The sequence below is a fragment of the Piliocolobus tephrosceles genome, chromosome 21, assembly GCF_002776525.5.
Source record: "Piliocolobus tephrosceles isolate RC106 chromosome 21, ASM277652v3, whole genome shotgun sequence".
Taxonomy (NCBI): Eukaryota; Metazoa; Chordata; class Mammalia; order Primates; family Cercopithecidae; genus Piliocolobus; species Piliocolobus tephrosceles.
The window spans coordinates 44,435,357-44,449,604 of NC_045454.1; the positions used below are offsets into that span (position 1 = coordinate 44,435,357).

The 14,248-nt window shown below is 55.9% G+C and overlaps 1 protein-coding gene across 2 annotated transcripts in view; it reads left to right on the forward strand.

The window, feature by feature from the left end:
• Positions 1-14,243, forward strand: part of KANK3 (KN motif and ankyrin repeat domains 3) — a 24,682-nt gene extending 10,439 nt beyond the window's left edge. For both annotated transcript variants that reach the window (XM_023197429.2, XM_023197431.2), the window contains 9 exons: positions 680-1,957; positions 2,038-2,137; positions 2,342-2,548; positions 2,650-2,734; positions 3,234-3,450; positions 11,309-11,454; positions 11,579-11,779; positions 11,862-11,960; positions 13,901-14,243. In XM_023197429.2, coding sequence (XP_023053197.2) covers positions 680-1,957; positions 2,038-2,137; positions 2,342-2,548; positions 2,650-2,734; positions 3,234-3,450; positions 11,309-11,454; positions 11,579-11,779; positions 11,862-11,960; positions 13,901-13,984 — 2,417 coding nt within the window. In that variant the 3' untranslated portion in view covers positions 13,985-14,243. The remainder of the gene's footprint in view (positions 1-679; positions 1,958-2,037; positions 2,138-2,341; positions 2,549-2,649; positions 2,735-3,233; positions 3,451-11,308; positions 11,455-11,578; positions 11,780-11,861; positions 11,961-13,900) is intronic.
• Positions 14,244-14,248: the final 5 nt, after the last annotated feature.

Below are 14,248 nucleotides of genomic sequence, written 5' to 3' on the forward strand. Positions count from 1 at the left end.
TATTTTTTTTTTTTTTTTTTTTTTTTGAGACAGGGTCTCACTCTGTCACCCAGTTTGGAGTGCAGTGGTGCGATCTCAGCTCACTGCAACCTCTGCCTCCCTGGCTCAAGTGATCCTCCCACCTCAGCCTCTTGAGTAGCTGAGACTACAGACGCTCACTATTATGCACAGCTATTTCTTTCTTTCTTTTTTTTTTTTTTTTGAGATGAGGTCTCACTTTGTTGCCCAGGTTTGTCTCGAACTCCTAAGCTCTAGCGATCCACCCGCCTCGGCCTCTCAAAATGTTGAGATTACAGGCGCGAACCACCACGCCGGGCCAGGGCTCCCCTCCACAGGAAAGTCCCCTACACAGGAAAGCTTCCCTGGCAACCAGAGGCTAAGTAGCGCCTCCTCCGTTTATTCCGTTATTATCATCATTGCCGTAGGTATCGTTTGGAAGGATGCTTATCTGCTTTCTACAGGAGAACAGGGATGTTTGTCTAGCTCACTGCTGTGTCCCCAGGGCCTAGAAACGTGCTTAGCACACAGTAGGCGCTCATTAAACGTGCGACTGAGTGAAAACTTGGGTACAGATAGGTGTGAAGCGTGGGCATGGGTGGGGGACACGCTCGGTTTGTTTAGTATTTCCCGGGTCTCCCTGTTCTGATGCCCCCTCCCCGTGTCCCCGTCGTGCCTCCAGACCTGGGCGGCCCCCGCCTGTGCCCGGTCCCTGCCACCGGGGGCGCCCGCAGCCCGAGCTCGCCCTACTTGGTGGAGACGCCCTACGGCTTCCACCTGGACCTGGACTTCCTCAAGTATATAGAGGAGCTGGAGCGTGGCCCCGCCGCTCGCCGCGTCCCTGGCCCCCTGCCCGCGCGTCGTCCCCGCGCGCCCCGGCCCAGCCTCGCGGGCACACGTAGCCCAGGCGCCTGGACATCCAGCGAGTCCCTGGCCAGTGACGACGGTGCAGCACCCGGCGTACTCTCCCCGGGCGCGCCCTCGGAGCCACTGATGTCGCCGCGCGCGCCCGTGCGCAACCCGCGCGTCGAGCACACGCTTCGGGAGACCAGCCGGCGGCTGGAGCTGGCGCAGGCACACGAGCGCGCGCCCAGCCCCGGCCGCGGGGTCCCTCGTAGCCCACGAGTGTCCGGCCGCAGCAGCCCCGCCCCTAACCTTGCCCCTGCCTCGCCCGGCCCTGCCCAACTGCAGCTGGTGCGCGAGCAGATGGCCGCGGCGCTGAGGCGCCTGCGCGAGCTCGAGGACCAGGCGCGAGCGCTGCCCGAGCTGCAGGAGCAGGTGCGCGCGCTGCGCGCTGAGAAGGCGCGGCTGCTGGCCGGGCGCGCGCAGTCTGAGCCAGACTGGGAGGCCGAGACGCGCCCGGACAAGCTCGCCCAGCTGCGGCGGCTCACCGAGCGTCTGGCCACCTCCGAGCGCGGCGTCCGTGCCAGGGCCAGCCCCCGGGCTGACGGCCCAGACGGCCTGGCTGCAGGGCGCAGCGAGGGCGCGCTCCAGGTCCTCGACGGGGCGGTCGGGAGTCTCGATGGGACGCCCCAGACCCGGGAGGTGGCCGTCGAGGCGGTGCGCGAGACCCAAGAAACGGGTGCCCAGGCCGTGCCGGAGACCCGGGAGGCCGGCGTGGAGGCTGCCCCCGAGACCGTTGAGGCGGATGCGTGGGTGACCGAGGCGCTGCTGGGGCTGCCCGCGGCCGCCGAGCGTGAGCTGGAGCTGCTGCGAGCCAGCCTGGAGCACCAGCGCGGGGTGAGTGAACTTCTGCGGGGCCGGCTGCAGGAGCTGGAGGAGGCCCGCGAGGCTGCAGAGGAAGCAGAGGCGGGGGCCCAGCTGCGCGAGGCCACCACCCAGACCCTGTGGAGCTGTGCCGAAAAGGCCGTGCAGACCGAGCCCCCGGCGGAGGTGCCCTCCCTGATTCAGGAGAGCTCGCCCGGATCCACGGACAGAGACAGGGCCATGGCGCCTGCGGGTGAGTCCCGACCCCGTCGCTGGGCCCTGGCTTGCTGGGCGCCGGACTCGAACTCAGTGCCCTCATCTCATCCCCGCCAGGCATCCTCAAATCCATCATGAAGAAGAAAGACGGCACCGCTGGTGCCCAACCCAGCTCCGGACCCAAGAACCTGCAGTTTGTTGGGGTCCTCAATGGAGAGTGAGCGCCTTTCCCCTCCCGTGGCATCTTCTGCCGGGACATAGACTGGGGTTGGAACCCCAGCTCTGCCCCTCTGCTGGCAGCATGGTCTGGGAAATCCTCAGTTTCCCCATCTATAAAATGGGAACGGCCACACCCACGTCGCAGGTCTCCAGAACAAGCCCACAGGGTAGGTTTAGCAGACGCCTCCCACCCTGCCCCCAGGTACGAGAGCTCCTCCAGCGAGGACGCCAGCGACAGCGATGGCGACAGCGACAACGGTGGCGCCGAGCCCCCGGGTAGCTCCTCGGGCTCCGGGAATGACAGCGGCGGGGAATCCGACTCGGGCACCCCTGGCCCTCCCAGTGGCGGGGACATCCGGGACCCTGAGCCCGAGGCGGAGGCAGAGCCTCAGCCGGTGGCACAGGGGAGGTGAGCGGCGCTCGCTAGGAGTTTGGAGAGGAGGCAGCTGCTCCCCTCCTGGTCGGCGCTGCCCCCGATCCATCCTGAGCCTTTCCTGGCTTTCTCTGCAGGTGTGAGTTGAGCCCGCGTCTAAGGGAGGCGTGCGCAGCGCTGCAGCGGCAGCTGAGCCGGCCCCGCGGAGTAGCCCGCGACGGCGTGAGTGCCCCGGAAGCCCAGCACCAGGGAGTGGCGCGGGCGCCTCCAAGGACCTCTGACGCCCACTTAGGGGAGGGCACCGGGTTCCATCCCTTCCCGCCAGGCACCTCGCCTTACCCCGGGTTCTCCGAAGGGATCTCCTTCCCAGGACAGCGCTGCGATCTTTCCTTAGTTTCCCCAAAGAGGCCCGGTCCCGGCCCCACTCCCAGACTCCCCCCAGGCAAGCGCGCCTTGCCTTTTCCCAATCAGGTTCTCCCGCAAATTCTTCCCTAGAAGGAAAGGACCCCCTCCCCGCCTGTTTGCCCTCCGATAGGGGTGTGGCCCCGACGCTATGCTCCATCTGGGTCCGCATGGCTCCCTACCGGGACGAGGAGTGACCTTCCTTCCCTGCCTGGAAACGCCAAAGGGGTCTCTTCCCAGTACCCCCCGCCCCCCAGCTCCCCTACCACGGTGCCGCCGGGGACCATCGCTGATGTCATCTTCTCCCCTATCCCGGCAGGGCGCAGTGCGCCTCGTGGCCCTGGAGTGGTTTCGAGTGTCCAGCCAGCGGCGCTCTCAGGCGGAGCCAGTGGCCAGGATGCTGGAAGGGGTGAGGCACCTGGGACCCGAGCTGCTGGCGCACGTGGTGAACCTGACGGATGGCAACGGAAACACGGCCCTCCACTACAGTGTGTCCCACGGGAACCTGGCCATCGCAAGCCTGCTCCTGAATACGGGTCAGAGCCAAGGGAGGGTGGGTGGGACACCAGGAAATAGGGGAGGAGAGGGCAAGGGGCTGACCTAGGCTTAAAGACTCCGGAGATGAAAGCAGAGAATGGCTGTCCAGCACAGGGCACCACTCCTCCTCGAGTTATGTTATGTTATGTTATGTTATGTTATTTTTGAGACGGAGTCTCACACTGTCCCCAGGCTGGAGCGCAGTGGCACGATCTCGGCCCATTGCAACCTCTGCCTCCCAGGTACAAGCGATTCTCCTGCCTCAGACTCCCGAGTAGCTGGGACTACAGACGTGCGCCACCATGCCCAGCTAATTTTTGTATTTTTAGTGGAGAAGGGGTTTCACCATGTTGACCAGGATGGTCTTGATCTCCTGACCTCGTGATCTGCCTGCCTCAGCCTCCCAAAGTGCTGGGATTACAGATGTGAGTCACTGCACCCAGTCAGCCTCCTCAGGTTTTAAACCTCTTCGTGTCTGGGTTCTGAAAGGCCTTCTGCCCTCTGGGCCAGGCACAGTGGCTCACGCCTGTAACCCCAGCACTTTGGGAGGCCAAGGTGGGCAGATCACTTGAGATCAGGAGTTCGAGACCAGCCTAGCCAACATGGCAAAACCCCATCTCTACTAAAAATACAAAAATTAGTCGGGTGTGGTGGCACATGCCTGTAATTCCAGCTACTCAGGAGGTTGAGGCACGAGAGTCGCTTGAACCTGGGAGGCAGAGGTTGCAGTGAGCTGAGATTGTGCTACTGCACTCCAGCCTGGGCAACAGAGTGAGACTCAGTCTCAAAAACAAAAACAAAACAAAACAAAACAAAAAAAACTTGCTGGTCGTGGTCGTGGGAACCTGTAATCCCAGTTATTAGGGAGGCTGAGGTGCGAGGATCACTTGAACCCAGGAGGCGGAGGTTGCAGTAACCCAAGAGTGAGCACCACTGCACTTCAGCCTGGGCCACAAAGCAAGACTTCATCTCAAAAAAAAAAAAAAAAAAAAAGAGGCCTTTTGGCCCCACCATACCTCTAGTTCTGCCCTGAGACTCCTCCCACTTTGCAGCTGGAGGGAATAAACAGCTCTGGGCTTAGTAAACCTCAATTTAGGGGCATTATTTAATCTTGCTTGTGAAATGGGGTTGGCAAGGCCTCCCTCCCTGGGTAGCTATGATAATATAGGTGGTAGGAGATCAGTAAATGGCCACCATGTGCTCTGTCCCTGAATCTCCAGCCGGAGCACTCACCGAGTTCCTGAGCCCCAATGTCCAGCCTGGAGGGGAGGAACTCACCAGGCGGGGCTCTGACTCCCTCCTGGGATGGGGCACTGTGCCCCACCCACCTCCAGCTGCTTGCCCCGATAAACTGGGCACAAAGGGTCTGGTGGGCAGTAAACAAACTGCTGTCCACCAGGAGCCCCCTCCCTCCAGGTGCCCTCCTGCAGGTTCAGAAACCTCTTGAGTCAGCTTTTGGGCACCTCTGGCACTAACTACAGGCCGAGGCGGGTCCCACTGCCTGCCCCGAACCCCCTGAACACACAGATCCCTCCCATCCCTGCAGGTCTTTATGACCTAGGAAAGGTTACAGCTGCTCTGGACGCTGGGGCATTGTAGGCGACAGGGGACAGTGAATGAATCTAAATGAATTTATTGGGCATCTCATGCCTTAAAGGGGACTGGGGCTGCAGCAGGGGAGTTGGCATCGTTGGTCACCACAAGAGGCCCCAGGCTCCTTGGCCCCCTTATCTCCTGCATTCAAATCCCTACTTGTTTTGTTGTTGTTTTTTTGTTTTTGAGATGGAGTCTCACTCTGTTGTCCAGGCTGGAGTGCAGTGGCGCGATCTCTCTGCTCACTGCAACCTCCGCCTTCTGGTTTAAAGCGATTCTCCTCCCTCAGCCTCCTGAGCAGCTGGGACTACAGGCGCCCGCCACCATGCCCAGCTAATTTTTGTACTTTTAGTAGAGACGGGGTTTCAACATGTTGGCCAGGCTGGTCTCAAATTCCTGACCTCAACTGATCCGCCTGCCTCGGCCTCCCAAAGTGCTGGGATTACAAGCGTTAGTCACTGTGCCCGGCCTTGTTTGTTTATTTGAACAGAGTCTCGTTCTGTCGCCCAGGCTGGAGTGCAGTGGTGCAATCTCAGCTCACTGCAAACCTCACCTCCCAGGTTCAAGTGATTCTTGTGTCTCAGCCTCCTGAGTAGCTGGGATTACAGGCGCGCATACCACACCCGGCTTTTTTTTTTTTTTTTTTGAGACGGAGTTTCGCTCTTGTTGCCCAGGCTACAATGCAATGGCACAATCCTGGCTCACTGCAACCTCTGCCTCCGAGATTCAAGCTATTCTCCTGCCTCAGACTCCCGAGTAGCTGGGATTATAGGCACGAACCACCACACCTGGCTAATTTTGTATTTTTAGTAGAGACAGGGTTTCTCCATGTTGGTTAGTCTGGTCTCGAACTCCTGACCTCAGGTAATCCGCCTGCCTCGGCCTCCCAAAGTGCTGGGATTACAGGTATAAGCTACCGCACCTGGCCAATTTTTATATTTTTAGTAGAGACGGGTTTCACTATGTTGGCCAGGCTGGTCTTGAACTCCTGACCTCAAGTGATCCTCCTGCCTAGGCCTCCCAATGTGCTGGTATTACAGGTGTGAGCCAGTGTGCCCAGCCTCTAATTCCCATTTGGCTCCACCTCTCCGGACCCTCTCCTGGTTCTCACCCATCTCCCCTCTGCCTATACTTGCTTGCTGTCATATACACCAATGCCCCTGCATTCAGGAGCGGTTTTCTCTTTCATCCCCTGGAATTCAGGGCCTGGAGGTACCTTGGTGTACCCTTTGCTCTTGCTCTCCACTTCCAGACCTTTACCCCTCTTCCTTCTCAAACCCTACGTTGGAGCATCTTGTCACTGACTAGGCCCCTCCCCACTCTGCCTCTCCGGCTTCTACCTCTGACCTCAAGTAGCTCCTTGTTTCTTGAACTTTAGCTCCTGGCCAGTTCTCCCCCTCTCCCTCCAGTCTAATCCTTGCTGCAAAGCAGGTCCACTGTGCACTGGTTACCCCTTCAGCGCATTGCACCTTGGAATGTGCTTTTCCTACCTGCCCGAGTCTGGTAAGGTAGAATACTCATTCACATAAGTTATACGAAGCAGGTTCCTTATTTACAGATAGGCAGCAAGGGACAGCAGAAGCCTAAGACTGACAGTGAGCCAATCCCCCAAGGCTCAGGAAGGCTGCCCAAGATGGATGGAATCTGGTCTGTAGGTGCCCCACTTGCACTGCAGGTGAGGGACCCTGAAAAGCGGCCCACTCTAGGTTTTATACCCTGGGGAACAGGAATTGCTGGGCTAACGCATTAAAGGACAACCTGTTTCTAGATGGGGGCAGGAACAGAGCCTAGGCTGTTCCAGCCAGTTCCTCCTTATCTCAAGATTGCATTTCCAGAGCAACGGAGTTTCACTCTTGTTGCCCAGGCTACAGTGCGATGGCACAATCTCGGCTCACTGCAACCTCCGCCTCCCAGATTCTCCTGCCTCAGCCTCCTGAGTAGCTGGGATTATAGGCATGTACAACCACACCTGGCTAATTTTGTATTTTTAGTAGAGACAGAGTTTCTCCATGTTGGTCAGGCTCCACGTAAGTTAAAGCATTCTATAGTCTCTTTTTTTTTTTTTTTTTTTTTGAGGCCGAGTCTCGCTCTGTTGCCAGGCTGGAGTGCAGTGGTGTGATCTCGGCTCACTGCATCCTCTGCCTCCCGGGTTCAAGTGATTCTCCTGCCTCAGCCTCCCGAGTAGCTGGGACTATAGGCGCCTGCCACCATGCCCGGCTAATTTGTATTTTTAGTAGAGATGGGGTTTTACCACGTTGGCCAGAATGGTCTCGATCTCTTGACCTCATGATCTGCCCGTCTCAGCCTCCCAAAGCGCTGGGATTACAGAAGTAAGCCACCGTGCCTGGCCTATAGTTATTATTGAGAACTACAAATGAGAAAGTGGGGAGAACTGTGATGCGCTTGTCAATTTCTTTTTTTTTTTTTCCTTTTTTGAGATGGAGTCTTGCTCTGTTGCCGAGGCTAGAGTGCATTGGTGTGATCTCAGCTCACTGCAACCTCTGCCTCATGGGTTCAAGTGATTCTCCTGCCTCAGCCTCCCGAGTAGCTGGGATTACTGGCAAGTGCCATCATTCCCGGCTAAATTTTGTATTTTCAGTAGAGACAGGGTTTCACCATGTTGGCCAGGCTGGTCTTGAACTCCTGACCTCAGGTGATCTGCCCGCCTCAGCCTCCCAAAGTGCTGGGATTACAGGAGTGAGCAACCCCACCCAGCCGACGCTTGTCAATTTCAATATCCTCCCCCATGATCCCTCCAACCTCCTGACTGCTCTCCTTCCTTGCCCTTGACTCTGCCCCACGTCAGCTTTACAGGTGTAACATCAGCCCCAGACCTTGATGTCACTAATAGTTGTGCCCCTTACAGAATCGCAGTTCCCAGCTCCCCACTTCCCGGCCCTCACCTCCCAGCTTCTCAGCTCACAGGCTCCCATTCCCAACTCGTCATCCTTGGACCTTACAGAGACAGTTACCCCCGTGCCCTCTCCGTTTCACAGCCCCCACCCCTTGTCTCTTGGCCTCTGTCATCCTCCTTCAGCCTGTCGTGAACTCTTCTCCATACCCGTCTCTCACCCGACCCTACCTGCCTGCCTGACAGACCCACAGCAAACCGTCCAGTGTGCATTGAATAAATGCCTGCTCCCCCAGAACCTTCAGGAACGTGTAGTTTTGAGTGTGTGTGTGTGGTGGGGGTGGTGAGCCAAGAGTGTAGAGAGAGGATTATCAAGTAAAAACATAAAATGATTTCAAATGGTAGTAAGGGCCATAGCAGAAGACAACCAGGGGATAAAGCCAACAAAGAGGGTGATTCTTTTTAATTTTTTTTTGTAGGTATGGGGTTTCACCATGTTGCTCAGGCTGGTCTCCAACTCCCGGGCCCAAGTGATCCTCCCACCTCAGTCTCCCAAGTAGCGGGGATTACAGGCGTTGTCCACCACACCTGGCTAATTTTTGTATTTTTAGTAGAGATGAGGTCTCGCTCTGTTGCCCAGGCTGTTCTTGAACTCCAGAGCTCACGTGATCCTCCTGCCTCGGCCTCCAATGTTTTGAAATTACAGGCGTAAGCCACGGTGCCTGGCCAGGGTGATTCTTTAGTTAAGCAAGGCCAAGGGTAGTTGCAAGAGAGAAGGGAGAGGGAGCAGGCAGATGGGTAGGTCCCTTGGCTAGCCTGCAGGAACCGCACTCTGGTTATTTCTGTGTGCTCCCCCCTCACCACCTGACGCCTTACACTGGTGTCTTTTTTTTTTTTTTTTTTTAGACGGAGTCTCGCTCTGTCTCCCAGGCTGGAGTGCAGTGGTCGGATCTCAGCTCACTGCAAGCTCTGCCTCCCAGGTTCACACCATTCTCCTGCCTCAGCCTCCCGAGTGGCTGGGACTACAGGCGCCCGCCACCTCACCCGGCTAGTTTTTTGTATTTTTTTAGTAGAGATGGGGTTTCACCGTGTTCGCCAGGATGAACTCGATCTCCTGACCTCGTGATCCGCCCGTCTCAGCCTCCCAAAGTGCTGGGATTACAGGCTTGAGCCACCGTGCCCGGCCTACACTGGTGTCTTAGTGGAAGGCATGGACACCCACACAGCATGCCACCCAAACAGGGAACATCCCCCAACCCCTTTTAACAGACAGCTTTGTTCCCAGGCTGGGGTGCACTGGCGTGATGCAGCCTCAACCTCCCAGACTCAAGCGATCCTTCCACCTCAGCCTCCTGAGTATTTGGGACCACAGGCACGAACCACCACACCCAGCTAATTTTTTTTTTTTTTTGGGGGGGACGAAGTCTCGCTCTGTCACCAGGCTGGAGTGCAGTGGTGTGATATCGGCTCACTGCAACCTCCGCCTCCCATGTTTGAGTGATTCTCCTGCCTCAGCCTCTCGAGTAGCTGGGACTACAGGCGCACACCACCACGCCCAGCTACTTTTCATATTTTTAGTAGAGATGGTGTTTCACCATGTTGACTCTTGATCTCTTGACCTCGTGATCTGCCCACCTCAGCCTTCCAAAGTGCTGGGATTACAGGCATGAGCCACCTTGTCCGGCCAAATTTTTTAAGAGATGGGGTCTTACTATGTTGCTCAGGCTGACCTCAGACTCCTGGCCTCAAGCGATCTTCCTGCCTTGGCCTCCTTAACCATTGGGTGTACAGTCCTGAGCCACCATGCCTGGCCGCAATTTTTGCTGTCATTTGACTTAACTCTTTATTCCCCAGTCCCTCATCTCAGCTCTCCTTCATCACTAGGGTATCCATCTCATGACTCTGACCCCGCTCCTTTCCCCAGGCTCCTTACTATATGCCCCTCCTGCCCATTCATTTCCTTAAACTACTTCAATTCTCAGAGCCTTCAGAATGGCAGGAGACAGGGATTAAAACAGCCACTCCAGGAAATGTCATCCAAACAGGCACTGGGAGGAACAGGGGCCAGGATGGTAACAGAACTGATCCCAGAGGAAAGTGAGCTCACATTTGTGTTTCATTCAGGACAGGCAGCGTTGACCAGGCTGTTTTTCTTCCTAGGGCTGCCATCACAGTATCACTGTGACCTGCTTCACACAACAGGTGGCCAGAAGTCTGAAATCAAGGTGTTGGCAGGTTTTTTGTTTTTTTGTTTTTTGAGACAGGGTGTCACTCTGTCACCCAGGCTGGAGTGCAGTGATGTGATCTTGGCTCACTGCAGCCTCTGCTTCCCAGGTTCAAGTGATTCTCCTGCCTCAGCCTCCCGAGTAGCTGGGATTACAGGTGCCCACCACCACTGCCCCGGCAACCAAATTCATTTTAAATTGTTGCTCCTGGCCAGGCACGGTGGCTCATGCCTGTAGTCCCAGCATTTTGGGAAGCCGAGGCAGGTGAACCACGAGGTCAGGAGTTTGAGACCAGCTTGACCAACATGGTGAAACCCTGTCTCTACTAAAAGTACAAAAATTAGCTTGACTCAGGAGGCCAAGGCAGAAGAACCACTTGAACCTGGGAGGCAGAGGTTGCAGTGAGCTGAGATTGTGCCACTGCACTCCAGTCTGGGCGACAGAGCCAGACTCCGTCTCTAAATAAATAAATAGTTGCTCCTGGTTGCTGTGTGGAACCTGAAGTTGATTCAGGGTCAAGGGTGGAGACTGGCACTGTTCTTTAGGGGAGCAACGATGGTGGCTTGGCAGGCGGTGGCCATGAAAATAAACATACCCTTTTATTATTCAGTCAACAAATGTTTAACTGAGCATGTACTATGTGCCAGGTATCATTCTAAGTACTGAGGGATACAGCTGCAAACAAAACCAAGTCCCTGCCTGATTTGAAATAGGGAGATCCGGGCCAGTGGCTCATGCCTGTAATTCCAGCACTTTGGGAGGCCACGGTGGGTCGATCACTTGAGGTCAGGAGTTCGAGACCAGCCTGGCCAACATGGTGAAACCCTGTCTCTACTAAAAAATACAAAAATTAGCCAGGCATGGTGACACATGCTGTAGTTCCAGCTACTCGGGAGGCGGAGGTTGCAGTGAGTTTAGATTGTGCCGCTGCACTCCAGCCTGGGTGACAGAACGAGACTTACGTCTCCAAAAAAAAAAAAAAAAAAAAGATGAAATAGGAAGGTCCTTCACTGAGTAGATATTTGAGCAACACCCTAATAAGGGAGGAACCACGTGGCTATTGTGGGGAGAACGTTGAAGAGACCACCCTGTATGCAGGTGCCGTGCCCAAGGCTTGCAGGTAGCTGAGTGGATCAAGTCGGGCCGCGGTGTTGGCGTCTCCGTGGACGGCCCCCTTTTCTCTCCCAGGGGTCTGCGAGGTCAACCGCCAGAACCGAGCAGGCTACTCAGCCCTCATGCTGGCTGCACTTACCTCTGTGGGGCGGGAGGAGGAGGACATGGCCGTGGTCCAGAGACTCTTCTGCATGGGTGACGTCAATGCCAAGGCCAGTCAGGTGCGTGGACGCCCCCACTTTGGCTCTCAGCCAGGAGTCACTTCCACTTTGGGAGTCAACCTGTCTGCGACCTCCCTTCCCTGAGTCTACCCCAGCCTGTCCCCTCTTCTTCCCCACTCCCCAGACGGGGCAGACCGCTCTCATGCTGGCCATCAGCCACGGCCGACAGGACATGGTGGCAGCCCTGCTGGCGTGTGGGGCTGATGTGAACGCGCAGGATGCGGATGGGGCCACGGCGCTGATGTGTGCCAGTGAGTATGGGCGCCTGGACACCGTGCGGCTGCTGCTCGCCCAGCCAGGCTGCGACCCTGCCATCCTGGACAATGTAAGACCCCACAATAGGGCTGGCATCTTGGGGGGTGCCCATGGCTTGGCTCAGGGATCTGACTGTCCCTAACGTTCAACAGGAGGGCACCAGTGCCCTGGCCATTGCCTTGGAGGCTGAGCAGGATGAGGTGGCCGCTCTGCTACATGCCCACCTGAGCTCGGGCCAGCCCGAAACCCAGGTGAGCACAGCTCTGGAGAAACAAACCTTCCCAGCTGCAAATTCAGTTTGCAGAGGATAGTAAATATGCCCCAGGCCTCCCTTTCTGCTCCCCAAAGGTGGCACCAGGGGTGCAGAACCAGTGTCTAGATTCTCCTATGTGGCTCTTTTCTTTTTTTGGAGACAGAGTCTCACTCTGTAACCCGGGTTGGGGTATAGTGGCGTGATCAGAGCTCACTGCAGCCTCAAACTACTGAGCTCAAGGGATCCTTCTGCCTCAGCATCCTCAAGTGCTGGGATTACAGGTGTGAAACCAGAGTGCCTGGCAGGGGCTGGGATTTGATGTGAAAGCAGCAAAACCCCAGTGAGGTTGACACTACCCCAGGTCATGAGACTGAGGCCTCAAAGGGGGAAGCAACTTAAAGTCACAGAGACCTAGCTAAGACCTTTCATGCATGTCTGGGCTCTTGCTACCTACTGCCAGGGAGGCTGTTATCAAAGGAAAAAGGGGCCAGGTGCGGTGGCTCAGGCCTGTAATCCCAGCACTCTGGGAGGCAGGTGGATCATGAGGTTAGGAGATCGAGACCATCCTGGCTAAGACGGTGAGATCCCATCTCTACTAAAAATACAAAAATTAGCTGGGCATGGTGGTGCGTGCCTATAATCCCAGCTACTTGGGAGGCTGAGGCAGGAAAATCACTTGAACCCAGGAGGTGGAGGTTGCAGTGAGCCGAGACTGCACCACTGCACTCTAGCCTGGCAACAGAGCGAGACTCTGTCTCAAAAAAAACAAAAAACAAACAAACAAAACAAAAAGAAAAAAAGGAAAAAGGAGCCCTTTGGCATCAGGCAGGGTGGGGAAGGGGGTCTAGAGCTTCAGAAGTGGAGATGGGGTGAGTTTGCAGAACACATTGGCCCCCAACGCCACTATACTCTGATGGCAAGTGCCAGGATGTTTCAGCACTTTCATAATCAAAAGTATCAGCCCACTCATCCTGTACAGGTTGACCCCAATTTACCGTGGCTCCACTTACAATTTTTTATTTAGTTATTTTTGAGACGGAGTCTTGCTCTGTCACCCAGGCTGGAGTGCAGTGGGGCAACTGCAGCTCACTGCAACCTCCACCTCCCGGGTTCAAGCGATTCTTCCGTCTCAGCCTCTCAAGTAGCTGGGACTACTGTCACGTGCCACTATGCCCAGCTAATTTTTTTTTTCCTTTGGAGACAAGAGTCTCACTCTGTCACCCAGGCTGGAGTGCAGTGGCACAATCGCAGTTCACTGCAACCTCCACCTCCCAGGTTCAAGTGGTTCTCGTGCCTCAGCCTCCTGAGTAGCTGGGATTACAGGCATGTGCCACCATGCCCAGCTCATTTTTGTATTTTTTTTTGAGACAGAGTTGCTTTGTTGCCCAGGCAGGAGTGCAATGGCACGACCTCAGCTCACTGCAACCTCCACCTCCCAGGTTCCAGAAATTCTCCTGCCTCCCAGGTAGCTGGGATTACAGGTGTGAGCCATTGCACCTGGTACCACTTACAATTTTTTGACTTCATGATAGTGTGAAACCGATGTGTACTTAGCAGAAACCACACTTTGGCAGAGTATTCAATAAATTACATAAGACATTCGACACTTCATTAAAACAGGCTTTATGTTAAACGTGTTTCCCCAACTATAGGCTAAGGCGTTCTGAATAGGCTAAAGATGGACCATGCTAAACTGTGGTGTTTGGTAGATCAGGTGTATTAAACACATTTCAACTTGCAATACTTTCAACCTACACCTACACTTGCCCCACTGGAAGAGATGTGGGAGGAAGGTCAAGTGCTTCTTCCAGGTCAGAAGAGGCAGAGGTAGGATACAAACCAGGCAGCCTGGCTCCACTAGGTGAGGCTGGTGCTGAATCCCACGTTTCCTGCCTTAAGGAGATTGCAGCAGGCCCCCCTCTTTTCCCCTCTCTCCAGAGCGAGTCACCCCCTGGCTCCCAGACAGCCACACCTGGTGAAGGAGAATGCAGCGACCATGGAGAGAACCCCCAGGTTCAGTGAGCTGCCCCGTCTGGCTCACTACACCTAGCTGTGGGGAGATCTCCTCCTCAGTCACCTAGTCTTTGGCGCACAGAATGGTCCAGGGTCCTCTGCTCAGAGGCTAACACTGGCCGAAGAGAAAGGCAATTTCAGTTGGGGGTGACTGTGGCAGGAAGGGGCTCAGCCTGGCCCCACCAAAGTGAGGTGGGGACCAAGGAGTGATACAGCCCTGTTTCACCCACTCTCTGAAACTTCTTTGCTAATAAAACATTCCTACTACGCTTG